This window comes from Hemicordylus capensis, chromosome 2 (assembly GCF_027244095.1).
Source record: "Hemicordylus capensis ecotype Gifberg chromosome 2, rHemCap1.1.pri, whole genome shotgun sequence".
NCBI classification, from domain to species: Eukaryota; Metazoa; Chordata; class Lepidosauria; order Squamata; family Cordylidae; genus Hemicordylus; species Hemicordylus capensis.
Window position 1 is genome coordinate 417,607,992 of NC_069658.1, and position 21,971 is coordinate 417,629,962.

Below are 21,971 nucleotides of genomic sequence, written 5' to 3' on the forward strand. Positions count from 1 at the left end.
CAAATTGGTCATAGTGGTCAGTGGCCACGTCCTGTGTCTGATTGTGCAGGCCGAGTTGTAATAAGCTTACACACTATATGGAAAAGCTCAGCTGGGCAGTTTTCTGCAGATTGGGTGGTGACAGACACGTGACTTCTGTTTGCTGCCACGACCACCACAGAACAGGCCTCAAGCTGGTTCTCTAGCTTGTGTCCAGTTAGACTTAGTCTGTGTTTCCCCCTACAGCTACTCAATATGTCCTGTCATCGCTAGTAATTCTGTGGTAAACCATGAGCCTTATTGGCTCTGCAACTAGGGAGAGCTTGCTCTGGAGTGATTTTGTTGATGGCTCCAGCCATTTTTCCATTCCAGAGATCAACCAGGGCCTTGACAGAACTGCCATAGTATTATCCAAAACGTCCACAAAGCATATCATAAATTTACAGCAGAATTATAGCTGGGCCTTTTCCACTACAGGGCTGGTCTTGTGGAATTCCTTCCCCTGGAAAAGCCCAACACAGCTTATATTCAGAAGGCAAGTAAAAACCTATCTATTCAGAAAAACATTTACTCATTCCTGCCTGCCCCCTCAAAAACAATTTTGTACTTTATTTCCAAGACAGATTTTTAATAGCTTTAATTTGTTTTAAATTAGTATAATTTCAAACACGGATATGAAATTCATGCCTACCTAAGATAAGTTGAGTCATCCAAGTGAGAATCATGAATTCTTTTTATTTTGCTGAACACAGGAAGGTGTTTAAAAAAAAATCCCTCTTGTTATCCTAAGATGCTGGCTACAGACTGCTCATCTGCTGTGCAAAACTGACAACTCAGCCCTTGATCAAATAAGCCTTTGCTAGCAGCCACCATCTTCCCAGAAATGTTAATTGTACAACATGGCACATTTCATTGTGGCTCATCTACATAGTTCCCAGAGCTTAATGATAGCAGGGAGGAAGGAAGAAATCCGTAAGCACAATAAATCTGAATATCCTCAGGATCCTCAAGAACTTTTCTAAAAATCTCACTGACATGTCACAGAAAAAATAATACCATTCAGTGCAGCTCGGGAATGAATATTATTAAGTCAAGCATAAAAGAGAAAAACCGACCTAGAAAAATCTCCCAAGCAGTTGTGCAAAGAAACAATTTAGCCTCTCTAATTTCATGCTCTAACTTCAATACAATACAAAACAGAAAACTGCACTAGCTCTTGTAGAAAGTAGACTTTAAAAAACATGTTGTTTCTACCTGTATGTGCCAATGCACACAAACATATAAGAGTAGCTTCTGGATGCATGCTTGGGAAACATAATCTTAGCTTTCTGTACCAAGTATACCAAAAGCTTTTGCTTTTCAACATTAGCTTATAATTACTGGCTCATGCAAGCAGTTCCTAGGATAGCAGCTAATTCTTAGCTACCTATATAAAGCCCTTTCAGGGCTTGTGTATAAAACAACATGTTTCAGCTTATAAGTGTACAATCCAGATAAGGTTAGTATACAATCCATGGGAAGTTTCTCTTGCCCAGCCATTGGGAGCTCAGGGTGGGGCTTTGTCACAGGGCATCCCACAACCTAGCACTGATCCTGCCTTTAGCACAGTAGGGGAAGTTTCAGGAAAGAGAGAAAGAGACAAAAAGGGACAAAATCTTCTCTAGATCAAGGAGAAAGTGGTCACTGGCAAGCCCCCTCTCCCTCAGGTGCCCAGGGACATTTGCCCCCTACCCTCCCATTCAATTATAGCTATGCCCCTGCTCCTATTCTAGGCGGGCTAGAGCCCAAAACAGAAGCAACTCTATTAGGGACTGGCTTGCTACTTTTTGTTGGAGGTCCCCACTTTTTCCTCATAACAGTAGCCCAAGGCACCAACTACATCATCATCATCACCTTCAGAGTCACCCAGCAAGTATCGTGGCTGAATGGGGATTTGAACTGGGGTCTCCCCGGTCCTAGTCCAGCACTCTAACCACTTCACCATGCTGGCTCTGAGACTGAGTCAGTCTCAGAGACGGACAGATACTCTCTCTCTCTGAGATGAGTTGGGGTAGCCAAGAAAGAAAGCACTTAACATTCTTCCAGCAATACGAAGTTCAAAGGGTGACACAGATGGCGTTGTCTTCTTAATAGAGGTCAGCATTTTAAAGGTCTACTGAAGTCCAAACTCCACATTCCTAATATTGGGAACGAGTTCAGCACCCACGCCTTGGCTAATCTGCAATCCCTTGAAGCATTCTAGTGGATCACTGACAGAACTGAATTCTGTTTTTAACTTTGGTCAAAACCAATGAGAAGTAATTTGTCATGCGCAAAAGACTTCCACACAGCAGTGGAGTGGAGTGCTGAATTAGCTTCAGTGTAGGAGTGCAACACAGCCAACCAGGAGGAGGAGGAGATTATTCGCTGCCGAGATCAGAAGAACAGCAATCTGACATTTAAGGATCAGTAAATAACCCTCTTTCACCAGGCTTTAGACCTTTTTGCTTTCATTGTTCAGTGGTTATATTTTACAAGCTAAACCTAAACCAAACATATGTAAGGGACACACGCATTATTTTATCAGATGACGGAACATATGGTTTTTCCATACCCAGAGGCTCAGTTCATACATAACTAGGAATATTGATTCTGCCCACCAGGTGGTTGATATCAAACACTGGAGAAAGGGGTGCATTCTGCATATACTCAGAGGTATACTTTTATTTATATTTATTTTCTCATATAAACTAGGGTTCTCTTATATTGAATAGGGAGAAGAGAACTGTCCCCATTCATCCCAGCATAAGAATAGCCCCAATTCATCCCCTGCTAACTTGGCAAAGAGGCACCATTTAACGTGGTGATTCTCTTTTATTTAGCAGGGGAGGAGTAACTGGCCCTATCCACCTCCAGTGACTGTAGCTGGTGTCTATCTTATGTTTCTTTTTAGATTGTGAGCCCTTTGGGGACAAGGTTCCATCTTATTCATTTATTTATTATTTCTCTGTGTAAACCACCCTGAGCCATTTTTGGAAGGGCGGTATAGAAATTGGATAAATAATAAATTATAATAACAACATGTTTTCCAGTCTCTTTCTTTAAATTAAAAAAAAAGTAGTGAGTCCATTTGGGACATGGAGCATTTCTCTGCTTGCAGAACTTTTTGTTGAAAAGCAGTATATAAATATTTACAAGCATCACCACCTAAAACAGGTTCTAGAGCTTCTTCTTTTTTTAAAAACAGCTCTTGGATTTTTTTTCTTTTCATGTAAAAATCCTAAACAATATTAAGATAAGCAGCAGGTATAGCTTTCTAAGAGATTAGATAAGATGCCAGGGCAGGTGTTAGGGGGACCATCAGTGCATGCACACACTTATTAACTGCTATTCTAAAGTGTGTGTGTGTGTGTGTGTGTGCGCGCGCACCCCTCTATAAAAACACTGCTCCATTTTTATCTGCTGCAATTCACATCTGAAGAAAAATTCTGGAGAAAAATGCTGTGCATTGTTATGTGGGGGAGATTCTGAAAGCTAAGTTTTATAATGATTTTCTTTGGGATTTTTATCTGGGTGTGTCCAATATTTTATTTGCATGCTAAATTTTGAAATTGTCTGACCTTCTATTGTTTTACTTTGCTGTCTTTTGCCAAAGGCAGTTGACTCTATGCAAATAAAAACTTAACCAACTACTAGTTATCCACACACAAGACAGACAGAATGGTACCGTATTTTTCAGCAGAAATGCCACATCGGCGTAAACGTCACCGTAAGGCAAATAGCTTGAAAATTTTCAGAAAGCCTGCGTAAACGCTGCATTGGCATAAACGCTGCAGTTAGAGGAGGACATCATGCATTATTTTTTGGGTTGTGTTGAACACCTAAAAATTTACTGCCGTACAGCCAAGTTTAAAATTTTACTACACAATACTACAGTCAGTCTTAACACATTGAAAGGAAGTGAATGCAATGAAAGGAAATTAAGACAAATGCTGAACAATTTTTTGAAAAAAATTTAGCACATCACATTGCAGAAGTAATTTCCCATTACACGGCATAGTAAACTTTCTTTTATTTATTTTTAAGCACATCACATTATAAATTTCAAATTGCACTTCAAAGGAAACCTTCAATGTCTGAATCATCGCTCTCCAAAATAAAAAGGTTTAACAAAGTCTCATCTAATTTTTCAGGCTAGTCTTCATCCTTGTCATTTTCATCCTCTTGTGAACTGTTAGTTGCATCACTTTCAGCATTTTCAGACTGTATCATTCCAGCTTCTGTGAAACCATAAGACACTGAAGAAGTTTTAACAGCTTTCCATGCTTCTGAAACCCATCTTGTGATCTCGCTGCAAGTTGCTTTGCGCAATTCCCCGCCCTTTGTGAATGTATGCAGGCCTTTCCTCATCCAGTTTTCCCAATGCTTTCGTACTGCACATTGAAATGCCTTGTTCACAAATAAGTCTAAGGGCTGCAAGATTTTGGTCAAACCACCAGGAATCACAGCTAGCATAGTTGATACATTTTGCATTCATTTTTAACTGAATCCAGTAAATGTGCAGGCATTGAGTCCATTATTAAAATGCCACATGGTTGGAAAAAAAGCTCCTTTCCCCCAAAACTTCATTAAGCCTTCCAAACATTTTGTCTTCATACATCCACCCCTTCTCATTAGCATGAACATCCGCAGGAAAATTGCCTTTCGGGATAGATTTCCATTTAAAAATTAACATTGGTTTTAGTTTGTTGCCATTTGCGGCGCAGGCAAATGTGCACGTTAAAGATGTCTTCTCATTTCCGGTTGTCACTATGAAAACTGTTTTTTCCTCCTTTTTCATTCACAGTCCTATTTGGAGGACAGTCAAACATCAGTGGAATTTTATCCATATTTATTATCTGAGATTGCACAAATGTTCCCCTCTCAACAGCATCTGCAACAAACTTTAAGAATGCTGATTTTTTCCCCACCCGCCAGTCCTTTGGCAACTGCTATCCCATTGTTGTTTTAGTGAGCACAGATAAATTCTTCTGCCTCATAAATCTATAGCACCAAGACGGGCTACCTTTAAAGTTATTCCCATTTGTTCTGCCATTAATTTTGCTTGTAGGAGTATTTTCACAGTAGAGAGTGGCAGTCCTTTTTCTCTTTAATCCACTGCTCGAGGTTATTCTCCAAATCAGGACAGGCTGCAACACCACTTCTTCTTGCACGTTTTGATTCTAGCATCCTTGCCAGGTCATCTTTTTCTGATATCCACCTACCAATGCAGTGTTCATCCACTTCAAATTCGCAGGCTGAATCTCTGTTTCCAATCTGTTTGGCTCTTTGCCCAACTGTCAGCTTGAAACTAGCAGTGTAACTCTTATGCCGTTTGGGCGCCATTTCTCCCATGAAAATATTGCCAGAAATCCCACCCAGAAATCTCGTGTAAATGCCGCATCAGCGGGAGCACTTTTCCGGCTTGTTCCAAATTCCCACGTAAATGCCACAGGCAGCAAAAAACAACTTTAAAAAATGTACCTGCCACGGCATTTCTACTGAAAATCACGGTACATAAATAGTTGCTTGTGTATAGATGCACTAATGTGCATTTTATTTTCCCAAACAAGTTATTTCACATGGGTCCAGGGAAACATGTATTGACAGTCAGACATATGTATCCACACCATCACCCATGGGAGGATCGCTTGTTGCACCAAATGTGAACAATGAAGCACATGAGCGCGTGCACACACACACACTAATTGACTTGGCCAAAACTGGCAAGGGAGTAAGTCGGAAGTTCTCAAATGTGGGTTCCCGAATGTTGTTGGACTACAACTCTCATCATCCCCAGCTACAGTGGCCTTTGCAGTGGAATAGTATCAAGTCTTGCATTTTTCATCCTTGATACCACAATGTTATGCATGTACTTTAAAGTGATTTTATATTTGTCTTGTCACCCTCAAAGTTGCTTAGGGCAACAAGCTTGATTGTCCTTGCTTATTTATTACATTTTATATCCCGCTCTTCCTCCAAGGAGCCCAGAGTGGAGTACTACATACTTAGGTTTCTCCTTGCAACAACCCTGTGAAATAGGTTAGGCTGAGAGAGAAGTGACTGGCCCAGAGTCACCCAGCAAGTATCGTGGCTGAATGGGGATTTGGACTCAGTTCTCCCCAATCCTAGTCCAGCACTCTAACCACTACACCACGCTGGCTTATCCTCACCACAATGCTGTGAGGTAGGTTAGACTAGAAGATGGTGACTGGCTCATGGTCACCCAGCAAGCTTCAGGGCTCAACAGACATTGGATGCCAGGTCTACAATGCAAGCCCAAAACTCTGCCCACACCACCACACTGGCTCTCATGACTGTGAATTACTTAAATGCCAGGAATATTTTTACTGTGCATTCAACTATTCAAATAATTAAAATAGTATGGTATCTTATGCCAATACATATCCCCCAAATTTAATTTGCAATATACCATTTCCTGACTAAATTACATAGTCCGATATTGTCTGTGAAATCATTTGAAATCCATTATTTGAATCAAAAGTGACATATAACTTAATACACTACTTTCAGCACTAGACTAAAAGACAGCTCCAATTAAAGTCCCGTTTGAAAGGGAAAGTGCCAGCAGTGCTATCCCTGCTCCCAGCCCCACCTCCCTTCCCCCCCCCCCCGCTTTTAAAACAAGTACCGGTGCCCAATCTGCTTGAAGAATGCAGAGAAGCTTAGAGAGAGCAGTCTGAGGTGCTCTTCAGGAACATCCCATGAAAGACCTCTCCCCAGGTAGGAGGAAAGCTGGTCTTGTGGTAGCAAGCATGAATTGTCCCCTTTGCTAAGCAGGGTCTGCCTTGGTTTGCACTCTAATGGGAGACTACATATGAGCACTGTAAGGTATTCCCCTTAGGGGATGGGGCTACTCTGGGGAAAGCATCTGCATGCTTACATGTAGAAGCTTCCAAGTTCCCTCCCTGGAAGCATCTCCAAGATAGGGCTGAAAGAGATTCCTGCCTGCAACCCTGGAGAAGCCGCTGCCAGTCTGTGAAGACAATACTGAGCCGGATAGAACGATAGTCTGACTCGGTATATGGCAGCTTCCTATGTTCCTCTTGCCAGCTGAGGAAGACTCAGGTGCACACTTCTCTGGCTCTTAGCCAGCTACCTAGTTAGTGCTGGGCACTGAGCAATACTAGTAGTCTCAAGTGACCTGCCAGGGAAGCCTGAAGGCACATTTATTTATTTAAAACATTTATATGCTGCATGACCAAGGCAACTACCTTTGTGCTCCTTCTACACAGCGGCCATGATCACAGGTCAATCTGGCAGGAGCCTCTTCTCAGCAGACACAGGGTAAACATGTTTTCCCTTTCCTCAAGAATGTGAGACAGGTCCAGACCCCAGTAAAACTGATGGCATAGATTTGTTAAATGTGTGTCCCATTTTTCAGTCCTAAGTACCCACGGTAGTTGCAACAGGCAAAAAACCCCAATATATTTGAAATGTTACGCTATCATAACCACCCAGAGATGAAAGTTTGGGTGGTATATAAGTTAAACAAATAAACAAACAAACAAATAAATCATTTTTAAAAAGCAGTAACACCCAATTATAATATAGCAGAAAAAGTATCCAAGTATCCAAAAGTATCCAACTTGTGGAAAGGTATTGTCTTAGTGGACTTTACATTAGTTTACACTAGAAAGACAGTGTCATATATGCTTTGTCAAATAAAACTGCTTGAAGTATCCTATGTGAAAAAGTTCTCGGTCCCTAATACGAATCAGAAAGGGCCCTGGGCTTAATGCAGTCAAGTCTGGGTCTCAGGGAGGAGGGCAATATAGAAATGTGTAATGAGATGAGGTTTGAGATATGTTTAAATAATGTTTAGTGCTATATGGTTGCTTGGGTTTGGAATGTCATCTGGGCAAGAAGGGGTTAAAGACCACACTAAGAGTCCAGCAGAGAAAAGCCCTGCAGCCAAGACTGGGAAATCCCTAGTTTAGTGAGAGGGGGAGTTTTAAAATGACCAGTTAGAATTACGGTATCATCATCATTATCAAAGGGCAAATGTCTGGCAAAACAGGTGGGTCTTAAGAAGGGCCTTAAAAGCAGCCAGGGAGGGGGCTGAACGAATCTTGGGGGGGGGAGTGTTCCAAAGAAGAGAGGTGGCCACAGAGACGGCCCTCCTACGGGCCCAGACACCACACACTACACCAGGGCCTGGGACACTAAGGAGGGCCAGCTGAGAAGACCTCACAGGCTGGGATACAACCGGCTGAGAGAGGCGACCACGAACCCCATTAGGGTTTTGTAGGTGAGAACCAGCACTTTGAATTGGACCCGGAAGCGAACAGTTAGAACTGAAGGTTCGCTGTGTTAAGTATCTGATGCAGTGTCCTCTCTAATTTTTTTCATCTATGTGCGGAATGAGTTTTGTTCTGGGTGGCAGGATCGAGGCAGTGTATGTGCATGTGCATTCAGAGAGGGGCCTTCCTGATTCATTCTGAGCAGGATCTAAAATTAACTGAGCAGACATCAAAAACTGTGCGAGAGCACGCACATGCGCACACCTTAGAGAGAACACTGATCTGATGTACAGTGGCTGGGAGGTAACATCCTGTGTGATACCTTTTTAAAGTGGCGGTTCTCTTTATTTAGCAGGGAGAGAGCAACTAATCCTATCCATCCCCAGCACAGCATCCCTCCAGTGGCTGTTGCTGGTGCCTAAGATGTGTTTCTTTTTTTAAGATTGTGAGCCCTTTGTGGACAGAGAGCCATTTTATTTATTTAAATCTATATAAACTGCTTTGGGAACTTTTGTTGAAAAGCAGTATATAAATATTCATTGTATTCATATATATGTTTAAAGCTGACCAGCTGTAGGATCTGTGAAGAAGAACAGTTTAAAAACAATCATTCTTCTAAAAGTTGCAAATTCCAGAACTGTATTATTATTTATTTATTTATTTATTTATTTATTTTTATTTTTTACATTTTATATCCTGCTCTTCCTCCAAGGAGCCCAGAGCGGTGCACTACATACTTAGGTTTCTCCTCACAACAACCCTGTGAAGTAGGTTAGGCTGAGAGAGAAGTGACTGGCCCAGAGTCACCCAGCAAGTATCATGGCTGAATGGGGATTTGAACTCAAGTCTCCCTGGTCCTAGTCCAGCATTCTAACCACTACACCACAAAGGCTCTGTAACTATCAAGACAAGAGTCCTGTAACCAAGCAAGTAAAACTACACTACTGTCTAAGTAGAGAACTAAGTTAACATCAGAACTTTTAATTCGTCAACTCCTATTTTATTAAATAGTTTATTAAGTTTATTAGTAAACTTCTATTTTATTCATCTTGAAAGAATCTGTGAGTAACTTATACTGTACCTGCAGACCTGCAACACTGCATTACTTCAACAGAAGACCTTTACATACTTAGATCCTAAACTTTAAATAGTGGCTGCAAAATAAAGGAACGCTGCAAGGAATAAAAATAATAAAATGAATTTATTTTATTATTTTAATTCCTTGCAGCGTTTCTTTATTTCACAGCGTTCAAGCGCATGCTAGACCCACACACCAAAATGCAAATTAACAATACACACACACATATTGTCCTGTTCCCCCACCACCCCACGCCATAGCCAGATCACACCATTACCAACAATCATCACTCACAAGCTTCATCATCTTTTTCGTTCTTTTCCCTGCAGGACAGACTTTTGCTTCCAGCAAGTACAGGTGAGAGCTCATTACAGGGTTCTAAAAGTTAAGACTTGGCTGGCCAGGCAAAAAGGTGAGGTGACACCATATTATGCTCCTACTCTTTTCCAGTCATGCCCCTGTTTATGGTGAAACACGGCGATTTCATGACCCAGCCAAATTCAAATTAAGGCACCTTTGGTATCAGTGCTATTCCAGTGCTGCAGCTACCTATTAGACTGAGTTGCTAATAGGAACATAGGAAACTGCCATATACTGAGTCAGACCATTGGTCTATCTAGCTCAGTACTGTCTTCACAGACTGGCAGCAGCTCCTCCAAGGTTGCAGGCAGGAATCTCTCTCAGCCCTATCTTGGAGATGCCAGAGAGGGAACTTGGAACCTTCTGCTCTTCCCAGATCAGCTCCATCCCCTGGGGGGAATATCTTACAGTGCTCACACTTCCAAGTCTCCCATTCAAATGTAACCAGGGTGGACCCTGCTTAGCTAAGGGGACAAATCATGCTTGCTACAGAAGGCCAGCTCTCCTCTGTAGCTAACATCCACCCAGGCAGAAATTCATCCAAGCTAACAGTTTAAACCCAAGTAGAAATTCAGCAGGTGCAGCCTCTCAAAATGAAGATAAAGATGCAAACAAGAAATATCTGTTGAAGTTATTTGGCTATACTATATAGTGGTTTTAAGGCATAGGAACCCTTCCAGACAAGTGTGGTAACCCTATTAATCACAAAGATGCACAGCTGCATATCTGAATCCACAAATAAAGCAATTACATATAATGAAAAAAACCAAGAAATGCCACACCATAGTTGACTGGCAAGGCAGATATATTCAATCTGAACTCAGAATAGCAGGATGTTTGCCATGTCCAGAGCCCTTGGACTTACCACCACAAGCTTCCACTGAAAAGTTGCAGTTTAATACATCTCTGACAGATAACACCATGGATTAAACTAGCGATGTGCAAAATATTTCAAGCTCAAAATGCAGTTTCAAGTGTTTAAAATAAAGTGTGTGTTTCCAGCTTGAAACAAAATGACCCCATTTTGAGCTCAAAAAATTCCAAGCACCATTTTGGAGGCCTGTTTTTCCCTTGCTGGTTGGTTTCCTAGTACTGGCTTGCTACTGCTTGAGATATCCTACAGATCAAGTGAGCCAGCACAGTGTAATGGTTAGAGTGTTGGACTAGGACTGGGAAGATCCGAGTTCAAATCCCCATTCAACCATAAAACTCACTGGGTGACTCTGGGCCAGTCATGTATCTCTCAGCCTAACCTACCTCACAGGGTTGTTGTGAGGATAAAAATAACCATGTAGACTGCTCTGAGATCCTCAGAGGAAAAGTGGGATATAAAAGTTTTTTTTTTAAGTGTTGTCAGGGGCAACTGTGCCCCCATTGGCTGGGGGGGAGGGAGAAGAGAGGGGGAACAAAAAAAAGAAGGGAATTTCAATATGCATTCAAAGGGCCTGGGAGGCAGAGAGAGCCCTTAGTGTACCCTTGAGGAGGGTACATCAGAATAGGAAGAAAGGAAGGAATCAAGGATGATTTGATTTTGTGGTTTTGAGTATAAAATGCTGTGCTATTGCTGCTATATTACCTATCTGGTTTTGCAGCATCTCAGATAGTCAAAGGCAGAACTGTTTGCCTTCCTTGAGTTGTGGTTTTGTTTGTTTGTGAGATAGCATTGTGGTGAGAAATGGACAGTGGCAGCTCAGCTGTGTGTGTGTGTGTGTGTGTGTGTGTGTGTGTGTCTGTGTCTGTGTGTGTGTGTCTGTGTGTGTGTGTAGTATGTTCTTGGTGATTGCTCTGAGATGAGTTCCATGTCTAGCCTCAAGACTAACTTGTGCTTCACTCACTGCTCTGCTCTGTGATCTGCATTGCAACGTGTACTCTGTCAAAATGTGGCTGAAGATGTTCTAGTTGAGTTCATGGCTATGCTTGCTGTTAAGGGTGCTGCTGTGGCAGTTGTTGCAACGCTGCAGTAAGGAGTCATAATTTTGAGTAAGAGAGCAACTTGTGCCAATGATGGCACTGTGGCTGGCAGTGGATTCTGGTAGGGATGTGCATGGACCCGCGGAGGCATGATCCGACGCTGGTGGGTATCTCCCGCGTCCCCCCCACCAGCGCTCCGTTGTTTGAAACCAATTTGGGGGCAGCAGCATTCCTCCTTGCCGCCCCTGCCCCCGTTGTTTGCAGGAAATACCTGAAGTAACAAGCGCATGTGCGCTCACTGCTGCGCACATGCCCACCACGCACGTCGCATTAATGACGGGCGCTTCTTACTTCCAGTATTTCCTGCAAATGGCAGGGGCGGCAGGGAGGAATGCTGCCGCCCCAAAAATCGGTTTCACACAACAGAGCACTGGGCGGGGGGACCAGCAGGAGGGGTAAGTGCAACTCCCTTGCCCTTAAAGAACCACCCCCCGCTGGCGCCAGACCAGTACACGTTTGAACCAGTTCAGAGGCCTCTGTCATGGCCTCCGGACTGGTTCGTGCATATCCCTAGATTCTGGGTCATTGATTCTTTTTTGGCCATTTCTGGACTGTGTTTGGGGGGGGGGGTGTTCTGTGTTGGGAAGGACAGATCCTATCCCTTTTACTGTGTGTTTCTAATCTGCAGTGTTTTGCAAGACAGGGTCACAAAATGCATTGAAAATTGCAATGCAGAACTTGTGTGCACTCTGAGTGTAACTTGTTTCAGCCTTAGGGAACACTGGAGAAACCCCCAAATACACCATTGTTCCCCATGGGTAGCTCCTGGGGACACCAAAGTGGATTGGGTGGTAGGGCATGATGGGTGCTACCTACCATCCAACCCACAAAAGAAATGGGCAAACAGTTGGTATTTGGTAGATTCTTATGCTGTGTAACTTTATCTCCCCCCCCCCTTGCTAACTACTTTGGATGATTTGTAACAAAAAACTGAGGCATAAACATTAACAATAATAATAAGGGCCAGTGTAGTGTCTAGAGTATCAGATCAAGGTTCAAAGCCCCACTCAACCTTGGAGCTCATTTGGCTGGGTTGAGCCAGTCAACATCTCTTAATAAACCTCAGTATAACCTCAGGGTTGTTGCAAGGATAAAATTGACGTGGAGGAATCACATACACCACCATGAACTCCTTGAAGGAAGAACAAGTTAAAATGTAGTGAATAAATAAGCTCCGTTCTTCCCTCAAAACATTAGCTCAGATCACTTGAAGGAGGATATTTTTAGCTCTTTCCATCTTCCACTAAATACGCTTAGAGTGTATATAATACACACACACACACTAGAAGGGAATTATCTAATCTTATTTTCTGATACAGCCAGATTTCTCTTCCTGCCTTGAGTCCCTTCCTGATTCTGTATAACCCTTGCAGATTTTCAAGTTTAAAAGGCACTATTAACACCTAAGTTCCCACTCAGCAAAATGTCAGCCTTAGAAACCACACAAACTCCCTAAGCAGATATGAAATGAATACAGCAAGAACAAGACAACAAATAAATAAGCAACAATATTTCTTATAATGCACATTCACTTTGGCAGAAATGTATTCTGTTTTGGATCCAGAGAGCGATACCAGTAGTAACAGGATAATTTTTCTTTGAGCTAAGCTTGCCTTCTCTTCTTTCCACAGAAACTGGTTGAACACTATAGAAATAGGCACTTTCCCCCACTGTGCTCAGAGAGGGCTGGTACATGACGCTTGGAGCACACATATGCACCTGCAGTCCCAGAGTGCAGACCAGCATTCACTGGGATACTGCAAGGGATACTGGAGTGCACCTCTCAGATTTCACATAACTTCATTAGCATACTAAAACACACCAAAAAAACTTTTGTTGCCCTAAGAGACACTTGCACTGCTTGTGCTGTGGGGCTGCGTTCACATTTAACTTGGCTGAAGAAGAAAGAAAGAAAGAAAGAAAGAAAGAAAGAAAGAAAGAAAGAAAGAAAGAAAGAAAGAAAGAAAGAAAGAAAGCAAGCAAGCAAGCAAGCAAGCAAGCAAGCAAGCTTAGGGCAATGAGAACTAGATTCCTGTATCTTTAATGATGATGTAGAAAAGAGAATTTTACTAGGTTCAGATTTTCCCTCCAGCAGCTCTGTAAAACAAACCACGGCTGTTGTTTCCAGCTTCTACAAAATACTAGGCACAGAAACCCTGTTGCCCTATTCATTGCCTCTGGCAAACTTATAGCCTAACCGGGCATTTTAAAAGTTATTTGCCTTTTCTTTACCTTATTCAACAGGCTAAAAAACAAATATCTTTCACTCATAACAATCTGTAGACCACAGTGCTGACTGAAAACGGTTCTACAACCGTTTTTGGTTTTTTGCTTCATAAGTAATAGGCATTATTTCTTTTTAATGAGCAATTTCATAAGAAGCATAGATTCACTAAGCTTGTTGAAATTCATTGGCAGTTTGCAGCTTAATTTGTCGTACTTTCCATTTCAGAAAGTACTGAACTTTTAATCCTCTTTGTCTCAGCTGCCTCCTTTTCAAGGTTTAACATACTGTTAGCACCTTTAGGAAGACACAACAGATACACTCACCTTCCAGAGACTCTGTTAGGGTGGTCAAGTTCAGGTTTTAAGGGGATCCTGTACCTTTAAGAGGAAATCCTTCCTGCAGTTGTGACTGGGAAGACCTGGAAGACTGTTTTCTCTTCTGTGCAGGTATTAAAGGTACATCATCTCAGGCTCATTCCTCTGCAGCCTCTCATTACATGCCCAGTAGGGATGAGTCCAAAAGTGCTTCGGCGCCAGCGGGGGTGGTTCTTTAAGGGAGGAGGAGGGTACATTCACCCCTCCCTCTGCATTTCACCTGTGCTGTGTTATTTTCAAGCCCCTCGGGGCGGCAGCATTCCTCCCTGCCGTCCCGTTGCTCTCATCGGCCGGAAGTGGCTAAAAGTAGTGGTCGCATGTGTGCCCATTGCATGCACATGCACGGCAGGCGTATGCGTGATCGCTACTTCTGGCCAATGAGGGCAATGGGGCGGCAGAGAGAAACGCTGCCGCCCCAAGGGACTTGAAAATAATGGAGTGCCGGCAGGGGAAATGCAGCAAGAGGGGTGAGTGCATCCTCCCCCACCCTAAAAGAACCACCCCCGCCAGCACCGAAATGCCAAAACACCCCCCCCACCACAGAGCTGAAACATTTCAGATGCCTTTATAATTGCCTCCAAAACTTTTAGGGCTCAAGCCTAATGCCCAGTTCTAATTAGGGATGTGCACAAACCTGTTCAGAGGACCTTTTACAGGCCTCCATACAGGTTCGAAAGACCGGATGGGCGCACGCACGCCGGGTACTTCTGGTCACTTCCGGTCCAAGGAAGCATCAGGGTGGCAGGGAGGTACGCTGCCTCCCCACCGGACCCTTTTAAACTGCAGCACCAGCGGGGGAAACATGGGGGGGGGGTTAAGAGCACCCTCCCCAGTCCTTAAAGGTTAAACAACAAATATTTATATACCGCTTTTCAACAAAAGTTTCCAAAGCAGTTTACATGGAGAAATAATAAATAAATAAATAAATAAATAAATAAATAAATAAATAAATAAAAAATGGCTCCCTGTCCCCAAAGGGCTCACATGGTTAGAGTGCTGGACTAGGACTGGGGAGACCTGAGTTCAAATCCCCATTCAGCCATGATACTAGCTGGGTGACTCTGGGCCAGTCACTTCTCTCTCAGCCTAACCTACTTCACAGGGTTGTTGTGAAAAGAGAAACTCAAGTATGTAGTACACCGCTCTGGGCTCCTTGGAGGAAGAGCGGGATATAAATGTCATCATCATCATCATCATCATCGACATAATAATAATAATCGACATAGCAATACCAGGAGATAGCAGAATAGAAGAAAAAGAAATAGAAAAAAATCACCAAATACAAAGATCTACAAATTGAAATTGAAAGGCTGTGGCAGAAAAAGACCAAAATAATCCCAGTGGTCATTGGCGCCCTGGGTGCAGTTCCAAAAGACCTTGAAGAGCACCTCAACACCATAGGAGCCACAGAAATCACCATCAGCCAATTACAAAAAGCAGCTTGACTGGGAACAGCCTATATTCTGCGACGATATCTATAACAACTGACAATAAAATTCAGCCATCCCAGGTCCTTGGGAAGGACTCGATGTCTGGATAAAACAAACCAGTCAATAACACCTGTCTGACTGTGTAAACAAGAAATAATAATAATAACAGAAACGTAAGACAGACACCAGTAACAGTCACTGGAAGTACAGTGCTGGGGGTGGATAGGGCCACTACTCTCCCCCTGCCAAACAATGAAAATCACCACGTTAAAAAGGTGCTTCTCTGCCCAGTTAGCAGGAGTGTATCCTGGATAAAGGCATCCACCCTCGAGCCACCCCCCTGCCAGTTCTGTGCACATCCCTTGTGTTAATGATCAAAGAGCAATCATTCTGGCTCCCCACCCATGTCTTGTTTGCCGTCTTCTGCAGTGCTTTGCAGCCTGATTCTGAGGTCTGCTGTGCACAGCAAAAACTGACCTGGTATAAGGGCCCTGACATCAATGCAACATCAAAAGCAAAGGCATTCAGGACACTATCAATGAGGCAATTTGGGGCAGCTGAATTGCACTGGTGCAATGACACCACACAAGGTCTTGCATAGGTTGACAAGATGCAGGGTGTAGAAGTAGTAGTTTTGGCTGCGCCAGCTTTTCCCACTTGGGGCCAGAATAGCAGTGACTGCCTAGGAACATAGGATAATAGGAAACTGCCATATACTGAGTCAGACCATTGGTCTATCTAGCTCAGTATTGTCTTCACAGACTGGCAGCAGCTTCTCCAAGGTTGCAGGCAGGAATCTCTCTCAGCCCTATCTTGGAGAAGCCAGGAGGGAACTTGGGACTTTCTGCTCTTCCCAGAGTGGCTCCATCCCCTGAGGGGAATATCTTACGGTGCTCACAGATGAGACAGTAAATCTCTTCTGGAAAAGTTTGTATGGTTATGTGCAAGAAGACAAGAGTATCTCTTCTAAACAGCAATGGGACCAATTGTGGAAATGGATGTCGGATGTAAACCCCCCCCCGATTACCTGATGTGCCTTGAAATCCCCCACCCCCGAGTTACAGTACTACCTGCATATACTTCATAACCTTGTGGGTTTCCAAATCCTTGTGTGTAAATCTTTGTAGATATATCATGTACAAACAACCACTTTGTATATAATTGTGCTTTGGCAACGTACTGTATGCTTTGGTAGTTTGTTGGTTCAATAAAAAAATCTTGTCCTATTAAAAAATAAATAAATCTTGTCCTATCTTGGAGAAGCTGTCAGGGAGGGAACTTGGAACCTTCTGCTCTTCCCAGAGCGGCTTCATCCCCTGAGGGGAATATCTTACAGTGCTCACACATCAAGTCTCCCATTCATATGCAACCAGGGCAGACCCTGCTTAGCTACTCTCATATGAACCTGCTCAGACATTCACATCATCTTTGGAAGTCCTACTCAGAATGCCCTCACCCCTGTGAAATATGGCAGTGGTCTTGACAGACAGGGCCTTCTCTTCATTGGCACTGAACCTTCTGGGAGAGGTTCATCTGGCTCCTTCTCGGTGTTTTAAGCACCTGCTCAGCAACACTTCCTTGCAGAGTCTTTGCAAATGAAACATTTTTGTTCCCTGCCATTTAATCATCATTTTGTCTTTGTTTTTTACCTTTAAGCTGATTGCCCTTGTTGTTAGTCCCATGCTGCTGTTCTGCCTCAGGCTGGTTTTAATGCATTTTAATTTTTACCTGATCCAAGCCTTCTTGCAGATCATTTTAATGCAAAGGTGGCATATACATGCATTAAAGCCATGCCTGCCAAAAGCTCAACTTCTGCACAAGTACTAAAGACATATCTTTGCATCTAGTCAACTTAGCTTTGCATGGGTCAGAAAGGTTTTTCCCCCCATTGAGGATTACGGGTGGAAAAAACTTATTTGGATTGGAAAACCTATGACAACTCTGCTTTTCGTGTAAAGCTTTTCATACAAATTTTCTCTGAGAGGGGAAAAACATGGTACACAAATGGATCTTCTTCCCATCCAAGCACCTTTCTGCTCAGAAGCATAGTCTACCCTGACGATGGGTGGAAAGGAGAGCTGACATGGCTCTGAAAACAAGGTCAAAAAGGAATGAGAGCACAAACCAGAAGGTGATCACAGCACAAACAACTCTGTAGCTAATATTTAATAAATGGACAGCCTCACTTTAGTGTTAAGTCCTGTTAGGCATTACTCTGTATGCACTTATTCCCCATTGACACAAAAACACTGAATACCTTGAGAAAGGAGATCCCATGATGACCTTCAGTGCTAGACTGATGCAAGCAAGGACTAGCGGATTTTGCCACAGATTGCTTCTCTGGATGAAGCATCTTTGGATCAGACACAAGTAAACTGAAGCAATACATGTAAAAAACACTCTTAAGGCAACATCCGTGCACTTGAAGCTGCTACACCCAAGAGAGGCAATAGAAATTTTAAGGGAAAAGATGCTGCCTCGTAGTGGCCATGGATTGCAAACCAACCAAACAAAAATCTCCAGGCTCAAGCCAGTGTGTGTGTCCAGTCATTCCACTGAATGCCAAAAAAGGGATCAACAAACCACCTAGGGCAGGGTTTCCCAACAGGAGGTACTAGTACCCCTAGGAGTACTTCAGTGAGTTCTCAGGGGGTACTCAGAGCCTTCCTGCCTCCCCACTGCATCCACACTGCTCATAAGCAGACTTGTTGAAATATGCTGTTCCATTAGACTCAATGGGAGTACTTATGAGTAATTTAGTTTGGATGTAAACCAAAGTACTGGAGCAGCCTGTCTCATAACTGAGACATTTAAATGTGTGTGCGCGCACACACAATCAATCTCTACAGGGTACTGAGCTGAAGGTTTGCAACGTCTTTGAAAAGGTTGGGAAGCCATGACCTAGAGAGTTATCTCCTCTAAGCTAAGGTGTGTATGAGGACTGCAATCCAACATTCCACTCTCCAAGCCGCTAACTCAAGACGAATTCCACCCATTTCAATCGACTGCTTCAAGGTAATGATTTGAAGGGCTCAAGGCTTTGACCCTGCTTTACAACATATTCCTTTTATACTGGAGCAGAACTACAGGCCTTATGCTCTTGCTTCTCATCAGCAACGGAGCGAACCACAAGATCAAACATGTAAAGTCAATCAAGTGCATATAAGCTCCCTCACACTTGAGAAGAAGTCTTAAGCTAAACCAATATTGAAATAACTCAAAATTTCCTCCTTAACGTGTCTCTGATGCCTGTAGGCTGCTTTAGAGAGAGAGTTCTATTTACATTCAGTAATGCAAAAATAATTTGAACAAGAGCTTTGCCCTACAACTATTGACATTTTGTGCAAAATTACCCAATGAAACCAGGAAAGAGCTAGCAAGATCAGGTCATAAAAGCAGCAGGCAGAAGTTGTACTAGTGGCTTGGGAGAAGAATAAGATTTCTTGGTCCAGTAGGCTACTGGGGGGACAGTGCGGGGGAGAAGATACAGGGCTAGTGACAGAAACATGATGCAAGTAGTTTCTCCAAGAGGCAAAATCTGGAACAAAGGGCACATTTATTTATTTTATCATATTTCTATACCACCTGATATGTACATCTCCAGGCAGTGTACAAAATACACTTGACTAAGGAGGAAGCTTGTGGTGGCTAGTGAGACATCTGAGGACCAGTTTTCATGACTGCTATGCAGCTTGCAACAATGTTGTGCAGTTCAGCCCAAGACCAGCCGGTCATGTGCCACTGCCATGTGCAGGATAGGGGAGTGCATGAATCCATTTCTGAAATCCAATTTGAGGTAGAATAGAATTGTTAACCCCCTCCTCCAAATGATTTGTTGAAAGCAGCTGGCTTGGCCAGCTGCCTCGAGAAATCACCCCGATTCGTCCCGAATCAATTAGGCACATTGGGCACCATTTTCCTGAAAAAAATGGACCTCAAAATGGTGGGGAGAGCTGGTCTACTGATAGGGATCAGTGGGTAGACCAGCTCTCGAGGCAGGCTGATGCACTAAGTATGGAGCAGAGGATTGGTCTACCCGCCGATCCCAATTGGTTGACCAGCTCTCGTCTACCAATTGGGATCAGCAGGTAGACCAATCCTCCACTCCAGACTTAGTGCATCAGCCTGCCTCAGGAGTTGGTCTACCCACTGATCCCTATCAGTAGACCAGCTCTCCCCACCATTTTGAGGCCCGTTTTCCCAGCAAAATGGGCCTCAAAATGGCACCCAAATCAATTTGGGTCAAAATAGGGGTGATTCTATTCTACCCCAAATCTGGCCACTTTTTTTCCAGTTTGCATTTGAAATTGGGGGTAATTCAATGACTCTACCCTGGGGGGGGAAAGGGATTAAGGATTGCAAATTGACTTTTTAGATCATTTGAAGGCCTATGCTATAGAACTGGAGATATATGGGATTCCTAAAATGCTGGTATTGTAGGTCTGTCCCATGGTTCTTAATGCAAAGGCCTTTTGTTCTGTGGCACTAGGATATCTTATGCCATTCCATGGTTCCATGGGGTTCAGTGCCAAGGAGCTGGTGGTAGATTTGTCACTAACACGGTTTTATGGAGTTCTGTTCTGTTCCACCGTAGGACTCTCTTACACTAGTGTTGTCATGTGAAGGTAGGAGACAGAGCAGGGTATTTTATTAGAATACTATCTACCTTAGGGCAGAGCTCTATGGCTGCATGGGTAACTCTTCCAAAAAGCAAGGGTATCCCTCAGGACTTATTTTGTGAAGTGTGTGGGCCACTAAGATTCAAGTCTCCTTGAACATCCTTTCTCCAGTCCAAATATGTAGCAATCACAGCAACAAGAAAAAGGCACTCTGCACATGCTCAACGGCTTTCCACTGCCTCATACATCCCAAGACTGAACCCTGGCAGTCCCAAGCAATATTATGCAATACTTTGCTGCCAGGAATGTGTGTCACTTTTATGGAATGGGAGGGGGGAGTTTCCCTAAGAAATGAGGTTCGGCAGCATTTAGGGTGCCCCTAGCAATAGCATGATCCAAGTGGGTCTCCCCCACAAGGAATAGAAGTAAGGAATTAAGTATCTGGCTCTCCTACCGCCAGAAAGGAGACACAACCGAGATGGCAACATGTCCCCCAATGCTCCCCTCCAACTGATGATTCTCCCCCATCGCTCCCCTTACCTCATCCCCTTGGCCAAACTGCAGCCCCAGGGCGACGAAATGCTCCACTCGGATGAAGCCGTCGGCGTCCTCATCACACACATCGAAGACTTCCTTGAGTTTCCGCAGGAACTGCATCAGATTCGGTGGCTCCCCGAGACCACTGGGCTCCATCGCGCCCTCCGGGGATTAGCTGGACGCCGCGGGCGAGAGGCTCTTCCACCCCACCGCAGCAGCCATGATCGCAAGCGGCTCCTACGAGCTGTTCTTGCCGCTGCCTTCAGCCTGAGCAGCCAGAGAATGACATCAGCAAAGGGAGGAGAAAGCGGGAGGAGGAGAAGGAGGGAAGAAACAATGGCGAGAGAGGAGGCAAAACGCTGGCCGCGACGGATGGATCAGGCACGTCCAAGGAGACCTCCAGCCCTCGTAAGCATGAGAACGGTGCGGACTACTAGAATACAAAGTGACCAGCAGGGTTCGCACTCTAACCCCACCCAGAGGACTCGCCGCCTGTGGCGAGTGTTTTCATGTCACCGACTCTTCCACTCCGGATCAATTAAGCCGGAGAACTATCACCACCTTCCCTTCTCCTTCCCCACAATAATTAAAGCAGATTAGAACCCTTCACTTCAGCCATCCGTGTGTACTGAAAGAGAAGAAGTACATCAAGATCACGACACATAACGAATCAGTGGTCTCTTGACGCTTTTAACTACTTGCAAACACAATTATGGTAGATTCTTCGACCCTTTCAATAAGTATCTCCAGTGACTGTTGCTGGTGTCTACCTTGTGTTTCTTTTTTAGATTGTGAGCCCCTTGGGGACAGGGATCCATCTTATTTATTTGTTATTTCTGTGTAAACCGCCCTGAGCCATTTGTGGAAGGGGCGGTATAGAAATCGAATGAACGAATGAATGAAGTGTTTTTTGGTTGGTATGAGGATTCAGAATAACGATCAAGAGAATGGACCTCGAGACACTCTATTTAATCAGGAATAATTAACTTGGCGTGGAAAGGTGTGATCTTGAACAGACAGACATGAGGAAATTTACTCAGAGTATTCCCACTGAAATTAAGGACAAGGTAAATATTGCCTAGCTTGTCTTCTTACTTTCGATGGGGCTTTGAAT

At 43.7% G+C, this 21,971-nt stretch overlaps 1 protein-coding gene across 3 annotated transcripts in view; it reads right to left on the bottom strand.

The window, feature by feature from the left end:
- RAB11FIP4 (RAB11 family interacting protein 4) overlaps positions 1–21,142 on the bottom strand; it is a 312,484-nt gene extending 291,342 nt beyond the window's left edge. Inside the window, exon 1 of one of the 3 annotated variants that reach the window (XM_053289861.1) lies at positions 20,861–21,142. In XM_053289861.1, the coding sequence (XP_053145836.1) occupies positions 20,861–21,013 (153 nt within the window). In that variant the 5' untranslated portion in view covers positions 21,014–21,142. The remainder of the gene's footprint in view (positions 1–20,860) is intronic. The other 2 variants (XM_053289862.1, XM_053289863.1) reach the window with 2 other exon arrangements.
- Positions 21,143–21,971: the final 829 nt, after the last annotated feature.